The 19,595-nt window shown below is 39.9% G+C and overlaps 1 protein-coding gene across 1 annotated transcript in view; it reads right to left on the reverse strand.

Moving 5' to 3' along the window:
- The window catches only part of LOC308105879 (kalirin-like), a 229,571-nt gene that overhangs the window by 176,866 nt on the left and 33,110 nt on the right, over positions 1-19,595 (reverse strand). The window contains 3 exon segments of the mRNA XM_080456807.1: positions 9,632-9,730; positions 9,733-9,826; positions 10,083-10,197. Of these exon segments, the coding sequence (XP_080312933.1) occupies positions 9,632-9,730; positions 9,733-9,826; positions 10,083-10,197 (308 nt within the window).

Below are 19,595 nucleotides of genomic sequence, written 5' to 3' on the forward strand. Positions count from 1 at the left end.
TTGCAAAAACATACCCTCTCAAATAAGTATTTCAGGTTATGTTTAACAATTGCACATGTACTAATTGACACAATCATGTTGTGTGCAATGCAACTTTAATGAAGTCCGCATCAAGTGAGGCTTGAACTGGCAACCTTCAGGTTGTGAGGCACACGTTTAAGGGAGAAGCCATTGGACCAACAGACAAGAACCCGTGAAAAAGGAGATCACACAGATGATACAGTTTCACGCAAATAGCTGAAAAATCCTGGGTTTAAGTGTTTTTCAAACTGCTCAAAATTGCGGACAATCTAAGGGCGGAGCTTACTGGTCAACGTGATACATGTGTTCCTCATGAGTCAAGGCACATGTGTAAACAGGTTTAATGGCTGTCGGCCAAACGAGGCATGACTTTTGCCTGTTTAAAGTTTGCACTTTCAAAAAATCGCTATAGCGCCCCCCTTTGACCAATTGGAGTAAGATTGGTTTCAGTAATATTTGGAATGACCCTCAACATTAACGCAAAGTTTCAAAGAAATGTGAGTCTGCATGTATGTGTTAGGGGCAGATGAATAATTGTCATAAAACTGCAATATTCATTGGCTCATTAAAGCTTCATTTTTTCACTTATGGAAAATCTTTTGTATAATTTTTTCGGCATAGGTCCAAAGTTCATGTGTAAAACGTTTCGTGCAGATTACTCAAAAATCCCAGGAGGAGATAGGTTTTAACTGTTTTTCATATAATTCAAAATGGTGGGAGATCTAAAGGTCAGAGGTCAAAAGTCAGAGGGTTAAAGTTGTTCATCATGAGTAGACGCATATGTGTATTGAAGTTTCATGGCTGTAGGTCAAACAGGGCATGAGTTGTACCTGTTCAAAGTTGGCATTTTGCTATAGCGCCACCTTTTGACGAAAGATTGTGAGATTTATTTCTTGATAGTTTTTCATGACCATCTACCATATGGCCAAGTTTCGTAAAAAGCGACAGCACGGTTCAGCCAGAACTGCGAAAAGTGGCGGAAACAGAATACCTACAATAATAAGACAGGTCCAGAGCTGAGCTCTGGCCCCGTAAAAATCTATGAAATTTATATTAATTATATTGAATTATTATATTATCCATTATGAAGAATTCCGTTTTCCAGATGAGCATAACAACATAAGAGTTATTCTTTAAATGGGCACACTATTTAATTATATTGATTAATATATATAAGAGTTATTCTTTAAATGGGCACACTATTTAATTAATATATATTAAATAAATGTTTATTTATTAGACTTTAAAAACTCAACATTAATAAACAATCAACCATATTAGTCTACTGAAATAGCCTAGACTATGCCCACATCAGCAGCCAATATGTAGGCTGCCAGGGCAGGTAAATAGAAATACTGACATCTTGCTAAAAAACACAACCAGATAAATAAGATGTAATATCCCATACCGAATCGATCTCAGGAGATGTTTTAGTCATGAAGAACTGTGATCAGTCCACCGTGCGCGTTGAACCATGTTGTCACAGGCAGCGCAGGGCAGAACGTATCCTAGCAACGTGAAAGCGCTAACTCTCATTGGTCGTGTTATGAGTAATGAGCCAATGAGCTGCTGAGCGCACTCCCAGACAATGGCTTCATAGCCAGCGTTGCCAAGTCTGCTTATTTTCCCGCAACTTCCCTGGAACAAAATTTGGCTTGTTTTTGGCTTATTTTTGTAGGTCGGCCTGGCTCATTTCTCTCACTATACTTGGCAACACTGTCACTGACTGACACCCGCAAGCTCTCAGTCACACAGAGAAGAGACAGAACGGCTGCCCCGTCTCGTTTGTGTGTGTGAGTGTGAGTGAGAAATACTCTCTCATATAAAAATCGCGCCGTCATTCCACGACCCCAAAATACGGAACATAGTGCGTCCCGTAACAGTTCAATACGGAACACGTCTTTTAGTTTCCAAATAAGGAACGATTCCGTATTTTACGGGACGGTTGGCAACCCTAGTTGTATCTGTGTTTTTAGATTTTTTTATCCGCGAGACGCCAACCAAAGCGTCAAATGACGTTTTCGTTGGCGTTCTCACCTTATGTCCGCACTACATGACTGCAGGTGACTACAGGTGTAGTTCAAATCGAAACCAACCCCCATAGCTCAAAGGACCGTCCCCGAAGGTGTCACCGTAACATTGTTCAACCTTCTTTCCCCACCCGGCCACTCCCATTAGCTACCTCACATGTACTATCATGGCGTCTGCAAACATATCAGAGTTATACTTTAGTACCCGGACCCACACGTAGCTAGTGAGGAGTGAGGAGCAACAACCCGTCTGGGATGTTTCTTAGTGGAACTGACAGAATGTACACGGACCGTGGACGGTGGACGGTGGACGCTTGTCTCTCGAGTAAGTAAACATGCTGTAAAGTTGCCACTATCACTATAATCTCATGTTGTATCACTCGGGTAGACTAAACTAGCTCGTGGAGCCGTGGCGTGAACGGAACGTTTGTTATTGTTGACTTTGATTGACTGTAGCGTCGGAAACCCATGTCTTTTTTTTGGAAAATGACTGTCATGACGGAACTTCAACCTGGTTTTGGCACTTTCTCCATTCACAGCCCTTTCATCTACATAAACGTTCATATTTCAATATAAAGTTCTTACCCCGTGGCCACAGATGTTACAATTGGAATCGGATGGGTCTAAGTACCCGTATCTTCCGTATTGTTCAATAAAAAACATTTAAATCTCAACGGTGGCCATTTTCTCTTAGATGTATAATGTATCAGAGTGCAATATACATCCCAACCGATAGGGTCGCGTAATTGAAAGCATAAGGAGAAAATGGCCACCGATTGGATTATAAACAATACGGAAGATACTGGTACTTAGACCCACCCGATTCAAATTGTAACATCCGTGGCATCCGTGGCATGAGGTCAGCACTTTATATCTGAAAGTGCAAACACCAGGTTGAAGCTCCGCCATGACTGTCATGTTTCAGAGCTACTGAGTTTCGTGACGTCGGCGGGCGGCGGGTCCCGAAAATAGCAGATCTACAAGCTCACAACGCGTAGCGGACTCGACACTTTGTGAGCTTGTAGGTCTGCTATTTTTGGTGCGCATGCAACTAAGAATAAATTAGGTATCACGTCGGATGATATCCATGTAAACTACAATTCTAATCTAATGTGTTCTTTCCAATGACAGGACAGAAAGTTGTCATCAGCCTGCAAAAATGAAGGAACTGCAGATGAAGACCTGGGACTACAGCCATATACATATTTTTTCTAAATAAAACGGTTACATTTACACACTGCTTGCTCTACTCATTGGTATTGTTAAGTCAAAACGCAGGAATTGGAGCTTTGACTTAGTGCCTGGAGCTTCATTGCAAATCCTCTTCCGTATATGGTCAAAAACCTACAACTACTCAAACAGCACTACACTTCCCAGAGTGCAGTAGCAAAATGGCTGCTCGTTAACAGATTAGGAGCACCTGAAAAAGAACAGAGGTGCTCACTCAAACAAACAAACCAACTCCAGGGAGAAGGAGACTGCAGAGAGGAGAAAAGAAACTTCAAGTTTCCAACCAAGAGTTAAGCCCAAAGACGCCAATGGTCGGTGAAATGGTTTTATTTAATGTTGCTTTGAAATGCTGTTTAATGTTTGCAATGCTGCTTAAATGTGTTCATGTGTAGGCTACTGCTAAAGTTTAAGTTAAGGAACACATTGCAGCAAATAACTCATTACATTGCAACATTGATTTCTTGTGTTTGAAAGTTAAAAGTGTGGAATACAAAAGAATAATACAAAGTTAAAAAGGCTAAAATTATGTTTATGATTTAAAATGTAGACTATTCATGCAATTACCATGTTGTGGTTTATTTGATTTAAAACTACTAACATGTAGAATTCATGAATTTGCCATGTTAAAAAAGGTTTAAAATGTCAAGTGGAAAAGAGTCGATCTACAAGCTTGTGGATCAGCTATTTTTCTGAAGATGTGTCTTTATTGTTATTTATATAATTGTTTAAAGACGCTTATTGTTTGGTCTAAGGGCTTTAATTGTTTAAAGCATTTAATTGTTTTAAAGCATTTATTGGTTTGAAACATTTATTGGTTTGGAACATTTATTGTTTTTAGACATTTATTGTTTTGGACATTTATTGTTAAAACATTTATTGTTAAAACTTTAATCGTTTGAAACTTTAATTGTTTAAAACTTTATTGTTTAAAACTTTATTGGTTTAAAACTTTATTGTTTGAAAACAGTTAATCAAATGCTCTGATTTGTTGTAAAATGGCAATGTTGCTAATCTTTATGTTTCTCTGTGTTAAAGGTTTACAACCTAACCTACTAATTGATTGAAGACCAGACCGATTCAACCAAAACCAACAAGTGAAACAAATGAAAAAGAAACAAGTTGGAAAATAAAATAGTTGATTGGGTCTGAAAATCATATGAGTTGCGTCCTTGTATGTCCTTTGGAGCTAAACTAGAAAGGGACTTGACAGGTATATTCTACATTGTGTAAGCATTTATAATGACAAAATGTATGTACACCCAATTCTATAAGGGTTCTTTTGAACTCAAGAACAAAGGGAGGTATATTCTACATTGTGTAAGCATTTATAATGACAAAATGTATGTACACCCAATTCTATAAGGGTTCTTTTGAACTCAAGAACAAAGGGATTCTACTGTTGCGCCTCAGCCTTAAACGGCCAGTCCGGTGCGTCACAAGGGTAGAGACAATAGATGCAAAAGGGGAAGGACGCTGGAGCAGACTATTTAAGCCTTTTATTTATGCAGTGCAAGTAATAAGAATGACTGACATTTCGGTCTTTCGACCTTCCTCAGAGTCATGGGTGGCAGCATCTAGGAAGACATATATATATATACACAGAGGTGAGCATGGGCTGTGCTCTCAATAAACCAATGGTGGAAGCCTGTAAATAATATTTCTCCCTAAAATAGCCCTTTGGCGTCGGTACATCGATGATGTGCTCTTGATCTGGAAAGGCACCGTTGATGAGCTGCAAGCGTTCCTCCTGTATGTTAACTCCACTACTAGGTACTTAACTTTTACCTTGGAGTGTAACAACAATGAAATAAACTTTCTAGACCTCACCATCTTTAAAAGTAGTGATGGTCTATTTGATACCACTATTTACCGTAAACCTCTCAGCAGGAATACTCTACTAAGAGCAAACAGCAACCACTCTAAACAGCTCATCTGGAATATCCCTATTGGCCAATACTTGCGCCTTAGGCGTAACTGCAGCTCCACCACAGACTTTGAATTTAAAGCTACAGAGCTTACTAACCGCTTCATAGAAAGAGGATATAACCAAGTGGACCTAGATGCAGCGTATAACAGAGCCCTACATACAGACAGAACGTCCCTACTCATAAAAAAGCCCAAACAGACACCTACTCGGTTCTGTTTCTCAACACAATATTCTCCAGCGGCAGGGCTAATTAAGAATGCCTTCCTAAAACACTGGCACGTCCTTAAAAGTGATCCCAAACTTGCTAACATGTGTACTGATCCTCTTCTCTTTCAGACGCTCCAGAAGCCTCAGAGACCGTCTTGTCCACTCGGACATGAAAACACCCCCCACCCTCCTGGCTCCCCAGTCCCCCACAGGGTTTTTATAAATGTGGCAATTGCGCCCAATGCTCAAATTCATCCAATAGCAAGTTTTTTACCTGAGGCTCCCTGACACTGTTTTTGTGTGCCCTGTACTCTTGAGAGTGTTCCCACATTTTTTGTGTCTTTACAATTTAAAAATTGTCATAATTTTGTCAATATTGTTTGGCCCTATTCTCTACTTGTACACTGTTTTAACCTTACCTTATCATTGCATTTTATGGTTATACTTTTTGTATTTTCTGTAATTTGTAAAATGGTTCATATGCCCAGAGCTAACCCTAATTATCTCTGATTGCCGCAACCTTGAGACTGTGACATGCAGTACTAGGTAATTTCCACCATTGGTTTATTGAGAGCACAGCCCATGCTCACCTCTGTGTATATATATGTCTTCCTAGATGCTGCCACCCATGACTCTGAGGAAGGTCGAAAGACAGAAACGTCAGTCATTCTTATTACTTGCACTGCATAAATAAAAGGCTTAAATAGTCCGTGCTGCTCCAGCGTCCTTCCCTTTTGGTTCTTTTGAACTGTTTCATGATATAGGAGATGGTCTATAATTACAGATATAATAGTGAAAAACTCTTGTACATTCTGTTAGTATTTACTTTTACATGTAATCATTATTTTTCTGGGGACCCCAGCACATTGGATTCAACTTTACTGGTCTTAGATACAATAGGCTATAGTAAACCTAATATTATCCATATACACCAATTGAAAGCATGAAACGGTCTCATTTGAAAAAAAAAAAAAACGATTAGGCTGTGTATGACAAGAGTATTTGAACCTTAGCATGTCATATATTCTAAAGTAATGGCCATCATGTGTTCTATAAGTTTAGTCCAAACAATATAACTGGAAATGACAGTGAAACATTGTTCTCAGAAATAAGGAATCACACATGACATGAGTATGAAACGTTTTACAAGCTCACAACACGTAGCGATGTGATGCATTGTGAGGTTGTAGATCTGCTATTTTCCAAGAAATCTTCAGGAAAAAAAGTGCTAAGGGACCAGTCGAAATTTACATAAGGGGGGGTATGGAGGAAAATAGGGGAGGGTCATGCCTTTCTAATTTTGGTCCAAGGGAGGGTCAGCCAATTTTACTTTGAATCCAAGGGAGGGTCATGCAATTTTGAATTGATAAAATAGTCCGTTTTTTATATACCTTTTTAGTACAGCAGAACAGTGGTCAATGACCCCTCTCCATTTCAAAGGATACAAAGAATTCAAATCAAGTAACACCTTGTCTATTTAGAATCAATGACGGTCGTTAACAAGCCATCAACGCACAGCGAGTGTGAACGACCCAGTCAAATCTATTCAGCGTCTTAACGATGGTGGTTGAACAATTAAGCAAAACTTCAACAGGCGTTATTGGAGAGATGCATTATAAATAGGCCTACTATAACTGGATATTCATAATCATTTGAAGTAATTCTGTGCATGTGATTAATGTGGATCTATATGGACAGTTGTGTATAGATGCCTAGCTCCACAAGTAAAACCAGAAGCATCAGGCCATAATTGATAGCCTAATTTGTTTTATGTAGGCAACAGTGTAGTTGTAGTCACTGTAGTTGATAATTAAAAGGGCAGAGTGACAAAAGTTTTAAACTACTGGTTACCAAATATTCAACTTTCTTCAATCTGACCAGGATTCAATGGGTTTCCCACATGTAAGATGAGAACACTATCCATTCTGCTACCACTACTACAGATACACTGTGCATTTAACAAGACTGACTACACTACAGCAATGTTCTAATCAATGTGGAAAGCAAAACATTGGACATATCAGTTTTAAATGTCATGTTGTATTTGATGGGGAGGGTTAGGGGTATCAAGAATTTCACAATACGATACATGATGTTGGGCATGATATCGATATGATATATTATTAATGTTCTTTTCTCATGTATCATCAACATTGGCCATCATCTTATAAATAACGTTATAAAGCAAGTTAGAAACAATTACAAAGTGCTTTGTACACACAAATAAATACATTTGTGCAAGCTTAATGGAGAAGTGAAGTTCTCACTAACTATAAACCCATTGTTTCAGAGGACAGATAGACACTAATATAACAAATATAATATAATATAAGACTGCATAACTATAAATTCCACAAACCTCATATTTTTGTCATCTGGACTTTACCAACCAAGTGCAGCGTAGTTATTTCCAACAGCTAAAAAACATCTATAATACCAGATACAGTATAATACAATCTTAGATTAGATGTAGGCCTATTTGAGAGTGCAGATGCATGTCACATTAACGAACGTCAACGAGCATCAGCTGACACACAACACCTCCCCTCTGCAGTGCTTTAAACTGAAAGTGACTGACTGGAGTCTGTTTCATTTCTCTCCAAAATACCTTGAATATGATGGAGGACATGATTAATAATTACTATGATTATGATAAGCTTTACATTTCATATCATACAGTAAAAACTCCTAACTTTCACCGGCAAAAAAAAAGAAAGTGTTTTTTTTGTATTAAAAAAACAATTAAAAAAATATTACGATACAGTATGACATCATGACAATACCTATCATCACATTTTAATACCACGATGGGCTATATCGTGACACAATATATCGTGACACTTCTAGGCGGGGAGGGTTACTCTTTTTTTTGTAATCACTTGGGGAGGGTCATTGATTTTTTTTTTTTGTCAAAGGGAGGGTCATGGCATTTTAGATCAGGGCACATACATTTCCTCCATGCCCCCCCTTATGTAAATTTCGACTGGTCCCTAAATGTATGGAATATTTTTGAAACATTTTAACACAAATCTGGTACAGGGGTCCTTGGCAGAAATTATATTTTCAGATGAGGGTCCGTGGACAAGTACAAAATTATTTTATTTCTGTATTTAAAAACGAGCCCAAAAAAGTAACCCGCAACTACCAATATTTACAAAGTCCCAGAGTCGCTTATAATAAGCAGACATGGCAACACTGGTTGATGTTGATGACAACATCAACATGTGTTGTTGTTGTAGTGAGAACTGGGAGGGGAAAGTTACAATGTAGACCACACCCCCACGCATCCTCCCCTCCCCACAAGGAAGGGCAGTGCCCCAAAGCATTATGGTCATTGTAGTAATGCAGCAGTCCAGTCAAACCCCAGTCAAAAACACATACTTCTATATTGTTCTGGCCATAGGGTGCACATTTAAAAATGTGCTACTGTTATCTACTACAAATATTATTAACATTGAGTGACTGTAAGTTCTTCCAGGGGTGAAATGCTCCTTTAAGAACCACTGGTTTAAACAACATTAAGAAACAAGTCCAAATAAGCAACTACACTTTAGAAACAAGCCCAAAGTCGCTTATAATAAGTGGACATGGCAACCAAACAAACGGTTGTTATAGGAAGAGGACATGTTACCGCCACCTAGCCACCTGGCATGCACACTACAGCGTTTTAAATCACTGGAGCGTCTATGTATAAATGCATAATAAGAAGTGACAACGCAACGGCACGTCGTTTTCTGTTCTGATCGTTGCCTTGTAAACGTGGCCTTAGGCGTAAAGTGAAAAACTCATGTTTATCTGCCTTTATTTATACCTGCCTAACTCTACTCTCCTAACACTGATGATGCAGCCTGCCTTATTGCCTATGTCCTCAGCCTATCAGAATGCTTCTTACATTCAAAATCCATTCAAAATCCTTTCTGCCTAAGTCAAAATGTCTTTTTGGAATGCACCAAGCATTCTGATTGGCTAAGGACATAGTGCAATAAGGCACAATGGGGCAGCAGTGTTAGGAGAGTACAGCGAAGAAATAATGTCAATTTGACCAAAAAGTCAGTTAGGCAATTATGCTAGGAGGCGAAAATAATAACAAAATACTGAATAAAGCAACTTAACTGAAACACAGAAGCTTGAGTAGACGTTAAAATGTGTTGGAAAGTGACATATCCCTTTAAGTGGTTAAACTTTACGTATTGCATTTGGATCGGGAGTCACTGACCTCGAAGGTGAACTTGGCGCTGCCGAAGTTGGTCTTCTGCTTCTGCCAGAAGGTGTCTGGTTTGATGATGAGAGCCACGCAGATCTCTGCGCTGGAAACACCTCCTGAAGGGTCTTCAGGAGGGGCTTGATCAAGTCCCACTTAGACCCCCGCATGTCCAGGATCACTGTGAAGCCTCGCTTACACACATCCTCACTGGAGAGGGATTACACACATGGGGCATTAATGTGTGTGTGTGTGTGTGTGTGTGTAGTTCTAGGTGTGTACCTGGGTACAGTAGACAGGTGTGTGTGTGTGTGTGTGTGTGTGTGTGTGTGTGTGTGTGTGTGTGTGTGTGTGTGTGTGTGTGTGTTTCTAGGTGTGTACCTGGGTACAGTAGACAGGTGTGTGTGTGTGTGTGTGTGTGTGTGTGTGTGTGTGTGTGTGTGTGTGTGTAGTTGTAGGTGTGTACCTGGGTACAGTAGACAGGTATGTCACCAGTCTTCTTAAATCTTCTTGTTTTATTCTGTCGTGGTTGTTTCTGGACGGGAAGGTCAGGATGGGACCCCCACGCTTATCTCTGCCCCCTACACACACACACACACACACAGATAAGGTTGTCTCCTCCCATAAGGTGAACCATAAGGTCGTCTCCTCCCCTAGGTGACCCATAAGCTCCTCCCCTAGGTGACCCATAAGGTCGTCTCCTCCCCTAGGTGACCCATAAGGTCGTCTCCTCCCCTAGGTGACCCATAAAAGCCTCCCCTAGGTGACCCATAAGATTGTAACATCCCTGGCCATGAGGTAAGCACTTTATATTTGAAATCTGAACGTTTGTGTAGATGTATGGGGTGTAAATGGAGAAAGTGCAAACCTTTTGTTAACTTATAACTCGATCTCTTTGTGGTGAACGCTTGTGTTCAAGCATTGTGTTTTGTTCTCCACGTCGATGTAGCGAAAATGTGTCCATATCACCTCTTCTCTTTCTCCCGAGCCCCGTGCAAAGCATTTTACCGTTTTATTTTGTAAAGTTTCGCTCTGAAATCTGAATCCTCCTGCCATTCATTTGACGTGGTGTGACTCTGTGTGTGTGTGTGTGTGTGTGTGTGTGTGTGCGTGCGCGGCTGCAACTTTAAAAGGGGGTGTGTGTGTGAGTGAGGAACAGCATGCCCTGCGCTGCTTATCAAAGGAGACAGGGAGTGACAAAATCATATAATAAATATATGATATAATATTTCGTCTCGTCTTTGTTCGTGAACTAAAATGACCATAGAGTTTAGTCCAGTCTTTATTTAGTGAGCTACATTTTCGTCTCGTCTTTATTAGTCAACGAAATTGCATAATGATTTAGTCCCAGTTATTGTTTATTCATGGGTGGTGGTCTCGTCTCGTCTTCGTCGTTTGAAAAATGTGCGTTGACGAACATATTTCGTTTCGTTTTCGTTAACGAAATCAACACTGCATGGAAGTAAAAATGAGATCCCCACATACACAAATCACAAATCATGATGACATATAGGAGACAGATAGAAATACACACTAGCCTACTGCCTACACTTTCATAGACCTGCCTGCTTATTTCTCTCTCAAAATTTGGCAACCCATTTTCAACTCTCAGTTTTTTAGAAGACAATGGAACCCCCCACTGTTTGGGGGAGAAAGTGTGAACTAGTCTGGAGAACAGAGGGAGACAGTGGCCAATAGGATAGCCTGATTTGGGGATCAAAATGATCTTTTTTCAGGCTTGGTGGAGGAGTATGAAACCTCAGTCATGCGAGTGTTAATGGACTGAACCAGTCTGTCTGTCTGTCTGTCTGATATAAATTATGAACCATACACTAACCACTTCAGACCTATTTTATACATACGCTATTTGAAAATAGCAGATCTTCAAGCTCACAATAACCGAGCTTGTAGATCTGCTATTTGTTGAACAACGTGTTGCTAATCACTGCGTTGGGAGCTTACATTTGGGGCTGTCATTACTGGACTGATATTATTTATGGTGGGGGGGGGCAGCTGTACATATTGCTGGAGACAGACAGACAGACAGACCGACAGACCGACCGACCGACCGACAATTTTTTTCATTTTTCTTTTCTGAAGCCGCTCCATTAGCGGCGCTAAGGTGGAGCTTGGAGCTTGGGGGTCCATAGCTGTACCCCAAAAATTGTTAGTCTACAGTGGGCTATATATATATGTACAGTACACGTTGTGTATTATTATGTTACAGCATGCACTTGCGCACATGGACAAAACCCGGCTTGATATCAATAGAGAAAATAAATTCTAATACATTCTAATAAATTCATGACTGATACCAAATGAAAATATAAACTTGACAGACCATATAAACATTAAAATTATAAGAATTCAAGTACAATTGCCAGAGATCTGGCCAAATGAAATCTCAACTGTTCTGTCTGAATGCGCAAAATATGCCGATACACAATTATTATGAGTGACCCCTTGGGCCAGGGGGGGTTCGGAGGGGGGGTCCCTTTGGGGTCCATAGCTAAAACCCAAAAAAATGTTAGCCTACAGTGGGCTATATATATGTACAGTACACGTTGTGTATTATTATGTTACAGCATGCACTTGCGTGCGTAGTTACGCACGTGGACAAAACCCGGCTTGATATCAATAGAGAAAATAAATTCTAATAAATTCTAATAAATTCATGACTGATACCAAATGAAAATATAAACTTGACAGACCATATAAACATTAAAATTATAAGAATTCAAGTACAATTGCCAGAGATCTGGCCAAATGAAATCTCAACTGTTCTGTCTGAATGCGCAAAATATGCCGCTATACAATTATTATGAGTGACCCCTTGGGCCAGGGGGGGTTCGGGGGGGGGATCCCTTTGGGGTCCATAGCTAAAACCCCAAAAAATGTTAGCCTACAGTGGGCTATATATATGTACAGTACACGTTGTGTATTATTATGTTACAGCATGCACTTGCGTGCGTAGTTAAACACGTGGAAAAATCCGGCTTGATATCAATAGAGAAAATAAATTCTAATACATTCTAATAAATTCATGACTGATACCAAATGAAAATATAAACTTGACAGACCATATAAACATTAAAATTATAAGAATTCAAGTACAATTGCCAGAGATCTGGCCAAATGAAATCTCAACTGTTCTGTCTGAATGCGCAAAATATGCCGATATACAATTATTATGAGTGGGGGGGGGTGTAGGAGTGGGGGGGTTTAGGAATGTGGATTACAGTAAACTTGTAATGACAAATTCCAAGATGAACTCTGCAGCCGCACTGAGGCGCTCCAAGCCGTCAGATATTCCCCGAATGTTGGTTTCCAAGCTCTAACCTTGGATTGCCTTTCAATAAAAACCATATTTGATGGGCATATGTATCACCTACCTGTTACTGATTTGAGAGAATTTTATATTATTGTAATCAGTTCATTATTTCCTGTGTAATCCATTAATAAAACTGAAGTGTGTCATTTGGAGCGAATGGCATTGCGCGGCACAAATTGTCTTCTTTGAATAGACTATCATCTTATATAAACGCAATTGACACAAGGAATTGACACTCTCACATCTGCTGATAATAGGACAATTATAATCACAGACATTCCTGGAGAATTAGAAGATAGAATGTTGTGTGCCAGGCTGTGGGTGTGTTTAGATATGCGCAACAGCGCATTGGTTTGTATTGTATTGGACCAGTGCGCAATGAATAATGATAATATTATTATAATAATAATAATCCTTGAATAGCAACGTGTAGGCTATCTTGTGGGTTTTCATTGGCTGAGCAGTCTGACAATCCCCTGTGAGCGTCAGTCATTGGACGACCGCTGTTGGTCCCACCCAGCCCAGTAAATACAAAATGTGATTGGAATGGACTTCAAACGGCCCCGCCTCTGGTCCCGCCTCCGCTCCCCCCGCCTCCCTGCCAGGTTTCGAGTAGAATGTTTCAGAGTTTCAGCACCTGCATGCCTCTGAGGCTCTGCCTCTGCTGCTGCTGCGTGCGTGTGCGCGCGTGTGTGTTCAGAGATTTGAGGAGAGTGTGCTGCTGTGTGTGTGACGCTGAATCACAGTTTCAAAATAAAGTTTAACCATTGAATTTTTTTTCCAGTCTTTCAACAATAAAGTTGCTAGTTTCAAAAACGATCCCCATTTACAAGGTTTCAAACATGGAAAACAAAAATAATACCCAAGGAGAACAGTGCCAAAATGCATATTCTGAAAGTGTGTTTGTGACCAATTTGAAACTCTGAAAATGTGTTGACAAAACACTGTAAAATGTGTTTACAGATATTTGAGAAACACTTTCAGCCTATCAACACTTTTTTCAAAGATTCAAAACGAGTTTTCAAACCTTTTGAACCCTTTATTTTAAGTCAGGAGTTTACAAGGTTTCAAACATGGAAAACAAAATAATACCCAGGTAGAACAGTGCCAAAATGCATATTCTGAAAGTGTGTTTGTGACAGATTTGAAACTCTGAAAATGTGTTGGCGAAACACTGTAAAATATGTTTTCAGAGATTTGATTTTTTTTCCCGGCCTATCAACACTTTTTTCAGAGATTCAACACTTTTTTCAGAGAATCAAATATTTTTTTCAGAGATTCGAAACAAGTTTTCAGTCTTGCAAAAAAGGTTTTCAAGGTTCTGAAACCTTTATTGGAAGTTAGTGTTCCGATTCCATAACACCTTAGTGTTTTATTTACCTTGCAGATGTCACCTCACCGCTGTAATTTAATTCATAAATATATTATTCAAAAGTTGTATTTGGAGTGGACTGCTTCAGGACATCTGACAGTTGGCTCTGGTATTTTTATGATCCATTTCACTGTATATATTCGCAAAGGGTGTTTAAACTGCTGTGTAGCGTAGGACAGCACTACGTAGTTTACGTAGGCTTTACGTAGGCTTCGTCCAGGAGGTCTTTACGTGCATGCTGTCTCCCGAATGTAGTTTTAGCACACACGTAACGCTGTGCGCTTGAGAACCTACGACGATGGTGTCTCCCGAAGCCAGTTTAGATGGCACGTAGGGCACACAAAGCTGCTACTAATGAAGATAGTGCGTAGCGGGGTTGCAACTGCGCAGCTGCGTGGAGGCTCTTACGTAGCTTCTAGGCTACGCACGAGCTGAAATTCGTTTGGGAAACCCGGCCAATGTCACTACAATCTAAACTACAGACCTCTAACCTCTACAGACCTCTACAGACCACTAACCTCTACAGACCTCTAACCTCTACAGACCTCTAACCTCTACAGACATCTAACCTCTACAGACCTTAACCAAAGATTGTTAATATAGGAAGATACACATTCTCCATTGGAGCCACTAGAGGCGAAGTAGTACACAAATCCTACAAATGGTCTCCTAAGTAGGCGTGGTTGTCTTCTCCCCTGACCATCCCACCACCCTCCCCCCTCCCCTATCCCTGCCTGACAACGTCATATGGATGTGTATTTGTGTATTTTCTTCATTAAAGAAAATAAATGCTTTACATGTTTGAAAGTAAACTGTTATTGGAAAAGATGCTTTTAAGAAACCTATGAAATTCCCCCAACAAACACACATGTATTATTCAGTCTTATTATGCTAGATGTGCTCCTGTTTCTGCTCAACATTGTAACAGGTCCTTTTATTTATAAAAGGTATATATTTTACCACTATAGACTATAATGTGTTTAGCATGAATGTTATGTTTAGCAAAATGTCATGATTCCCAAATCATACCCCATCAACCAAGACAGTTAATAATGGAAAATTATATTATTGAGCATTTGAAATGTCCATAATGATTTCACGTAGGCCTACTACATTCACATATAGAATCTCAGTTTATCAGTTTTTAGAACATCTTATGGGGACAGAGCATAGAGTTAAAATCTAATATAATAATAAAATATAATATAAGGGACAGAGCCCTCTATGTCTCGTCCGTCAGACTGCAGATGGACCGAGATGGACCCTTCAGATATCTTCCCAAATCTCGCGAGAGTGTGTTGCTGGGATAGAGAAAAGTCGATAACAAAGTTGATTTTCTCCTAATTTGTGTCACTAAAAAAAAAACACTTTAGTATGAAAATCGTGCATATTTTGTGTCGATCGGGTCCAATATTTAGTTCAGTGACCATGGAGCTAAAGCATGGTTCATAAGCTGTGTTCACGTTCACTCTTCCATTGGAATCAATAGACTCCAACTTGCTTCCTGTCTCCTAAAAAGGTGTCCACCTACGTCACGCAGAAACAGGAAGTAAACCGGAGAATGCGATTCCAGGCTATCCCAGCATATGTGCCGATGATATGAAATTTGTCCCTGAGCAAGACTCTTAACCCCAATTGCTCACAGGTTCTCATTGGAAACAAGACCGCAAGGACTTTCATGAACGACCTGTTAAAAGGAATTATCCTTAAAGGAATTATCCTTAGACCTCTAACCTCTACAGACCTCTACAGACCTCTAACCTCTACAGACTTCTAACCTCTACAGACCTCTACAGACCTTAACCTCTACAGACCTCTAACCTCTACAGACCTCTACAGACCTCTAACCTCTACAGACCTCTAACCTCTACAGACCTCTACAGACCTCTAACCTCTACAGACCTCTACAGACCTTAACCTCTACAGACCTCTAACCTCTAAAGACCTCTAACCTCTACAGACCTCTAGCCTCTAAAGACCTCTAACCTATACAGACCTCTAACCAGTGTTGATTTCGTCAGCTATTTTTTAGTCTTAGTCCAGTCTTAGTCCAGTTTCAATGACGGCGGTTAGTTTTTATCACATTTAGTCAAACTCATCCTTTTTTTATTTAGTCTAGTTTTAGTCGACTAAAGGTCGAGCATTTTAGTCTTTATCTTAGTCCAAGAAAACTTATTTTTATTAGTCTAGTTTTAGTCGACAAAAACTAAAAGTTTTAGTCATAACAATTATATTAGCCCTTTACTTTTTTTGTCAGCAGATAATATAGAACATTTCCATCTAATCTAAAAATATTTCACATAGCATTTCCTCTCATCCTTTTGATGAAAAACACAATTTTAAGGAATACATCCAGACATGGAACATGTTCTGATTGAACTTGTATATTTATTTGAAACCATAAAATTCACAGACACACCAATGCTTGCATTAAAATAAATAAAATACATCTCAGATGAAAATTAATAATAAAATAAAATAAAGTGCCTCATGGACTTAACCCCAGCATCTATATTCTAAGGGGAAACATAAGCCAAAAAGCTTGTAGAGCTTGTAGATCGGCTATTTCTGGCAAATTTGGAGTAGAAGGAAAAAGCAGTCCAACTAAGTACAGAGCCAACTCAGGTCAAGTTTACCAGTAAGTGGTTCTCATGGAGTGACAGATACCAGGGTAAATATTAACTACTCACAAATCATTCACTAGTAGTAGTGTGATTGATTGATTGATTGATTGATTGATTGATTGATTGATTGAATACTGTATTTAGAAGTTTGCAGAAACGAAGCACATGATAGTACAGTTCCAATACAAGGTCAGCTAAAAAGGATTTTTTTTAAAAAGCCCAAATGGCTTGTTTGTGTCCTAATGTTATTTTGGAAACGGTGAATGTCACATGTGTCACCTAAAGATTACTTGTTTGCATCCATGTATAGCTGCCCAGGTATTTTGTGCACAGTTTGCACACTGGGTTGTTTACAAGTTACTATAGTTCGCTTGCTGCTACTAGATTTATAGCAGCAACCTACACATGACGGTCATATCATGACAGTCATGACGAAACTTCAAACTGTCTTTTGCACTTTCTCCATTTACAGCCCGTACATCTACATAAACGTTCGGATTTCAAATATAAAGTGCTTGGCCACGGATGTTATAATTCACTTCGGGTGGGTATAAGTACCCGTATCTTCCGTATTTTTCAATAAAAAGCATTTTAATCCGATTGGCGGCCATGTTCTCATAGTTATAGTGTGTAATCAGAGTGCAATACACCTCCCAACCGATAGGGTCACGTAGTTGAAAGCGTGGAGAAAATACGGAGAAAATAGCCACCGATCGGATAAAAATATTTTTTATTGAACAATACGGAAAATACGGGTACTTATGGGTTACCTGAACAGACTTGTAACATCCGTGGCCACGAGGTAAGCACTTTATATTTGAAATCTGAACAGATGTGTAGATGTACTAACGCTAACGTAGGTTAGTCATCATTAGTTTGGGCACTTTGGGGTCGGATTGGCGTTTTTGTTGGAACATTAAGCCGACACGCCGCAACACCACGTTTAATGTTACGTTGTAAACAACCACCAGTCCACCACCAGACCTTTTGTTAGCTCAATGTCTTTGTGGTGAACGCTTATGTATCTCTTCAAGTTTGTTGTGCTTTTCCCAGCTATCTTGTGACCACATTGCTTCGCTTTGGCTAAAATCAAGCATTGTGCTTTGTTCTCCGCATCGATGTAGCGAAAATGTGTCCATATATCACCTCTTCTCTTTCTCCCGAGCCCTGTGCAAAGCATTTTACCGTTTTACTTTGTAAAGTTTTGCTCTGAAATCTAAATCCTCCTCCTGACTGTCCATTCATTTTGTCGGTGGGGGGGGGGGGGGGGGATATGTGTGTGTGTGTATGCGTGTGCGTGTGACTGTGTGCGCACGCGGCTGCAACTTTGAAAGGGGGTGTGTGAGTGAGGAACAGCCTGCGCAGCGCATCAAAGGAGACAGGAAGAAAGTGACAAAATCTTATAATAATATAATATAATATTTCGTCTCGTCTTTGTTCATGAACTAAAATGACCATAGATTTTAGTCTAGTTTTTATTTAGTGAACTACATTTTCGTCTCGTCTTTATTAGTCAACGAAATTGCATAATGATTTAGTCCCAGTTATTGTTTATTCATGTGGGTGGTGGTCTCGTCTCGTCTCGTCTTCGTCCTTTGAAAAATGTGCGTTGACGAACATATATCGTTTCGTTTTCGTTAAAGAAATCAACACTGCCTCTAACCTCTAAAGACCTCTAACCTCTACAGACCACTACAGACCTCTAAGCTCTACAGACCTCTAACCTCTAAAGACCTCTAACCTCTACAGACCTCTACAGACCTCTACTACAGACCTCTACAGACCTCTACAGACCTTAACCTCTAAAGACATCTAAACTCTACAGACCTCTAACCTCTAAAGACCTCTAACCTCTACAGACCTCTACAGACCTCTAACCTCTACAGACCTCTAAAGACCTTAACCTCTACAGACCTCTAACCTCTACAGACCTCTACAGACCTCTCAAAACTAACTAGTCAGACTACTAGACCTTACACCTAGGACTCACCTAACCCCTGCTCATGATGCTAGGGTTATACTAAAACTCACACCTAGCACTCACCTAACCCCTGTAGTGCTCATGATGCTAGGAAACTTGCAATGGGCCTGGTCTTTAAGATACTCAGGGCCCACTAGTTCAAAACCTGATCGGATCAGATTTGGATTTTGGGTAGTTAAAGACCAAAAATCAGGATTGGGATCACTCTGATATCCGATCAGATCAGGAAATCAAATCTAAGCTGTAATCTGGATCTAATCTTCAAAATGGGTAGTTCAAAACCAAAACACAGGATTGGGATCAGTTTGATCCAAAAAATCCAGCATTACCTTGATCCCACTGGAAGGGTAGATTTAGAGTGGATTACCGGAGCAAAATGCACTAGTAATGATGATTACTATCACAATATAGATCTCTTTAACACTGTTACTGAACAAACACTCTATAGCAATGATTACTATCACAATATAGAGCTATTTAACACTGTTACTGAACAAACACTTGTGGGGAACTGATCAAAGCCAAGACGCAAAAGTCAGGCCCAATGAAGGGTGTTTATTTCGAACAGCCAGGCACAGAGGACCTTCTCCCCCACCTGGAACTCGCGGAGCGTGGCGCCGCGGTTGTAGGTGCGGGCCTGGTCTCGTTGCGCTTTTTCCATATGCTCCCGT

The sequence above is a fragment of the Gymnoscopelus braueri genome (genome assembly GCF_963280865.1).
Source record: "Gymnoscopelus braueri genome assembly, chromosome: 18".
Lineage (NCBI taxonomy): Eukaryota > Metazoa > Chordata > Actinopteri > Myctophiformes > Myctophidae > Gymnoscopelus > Gymnoscopelus braueri.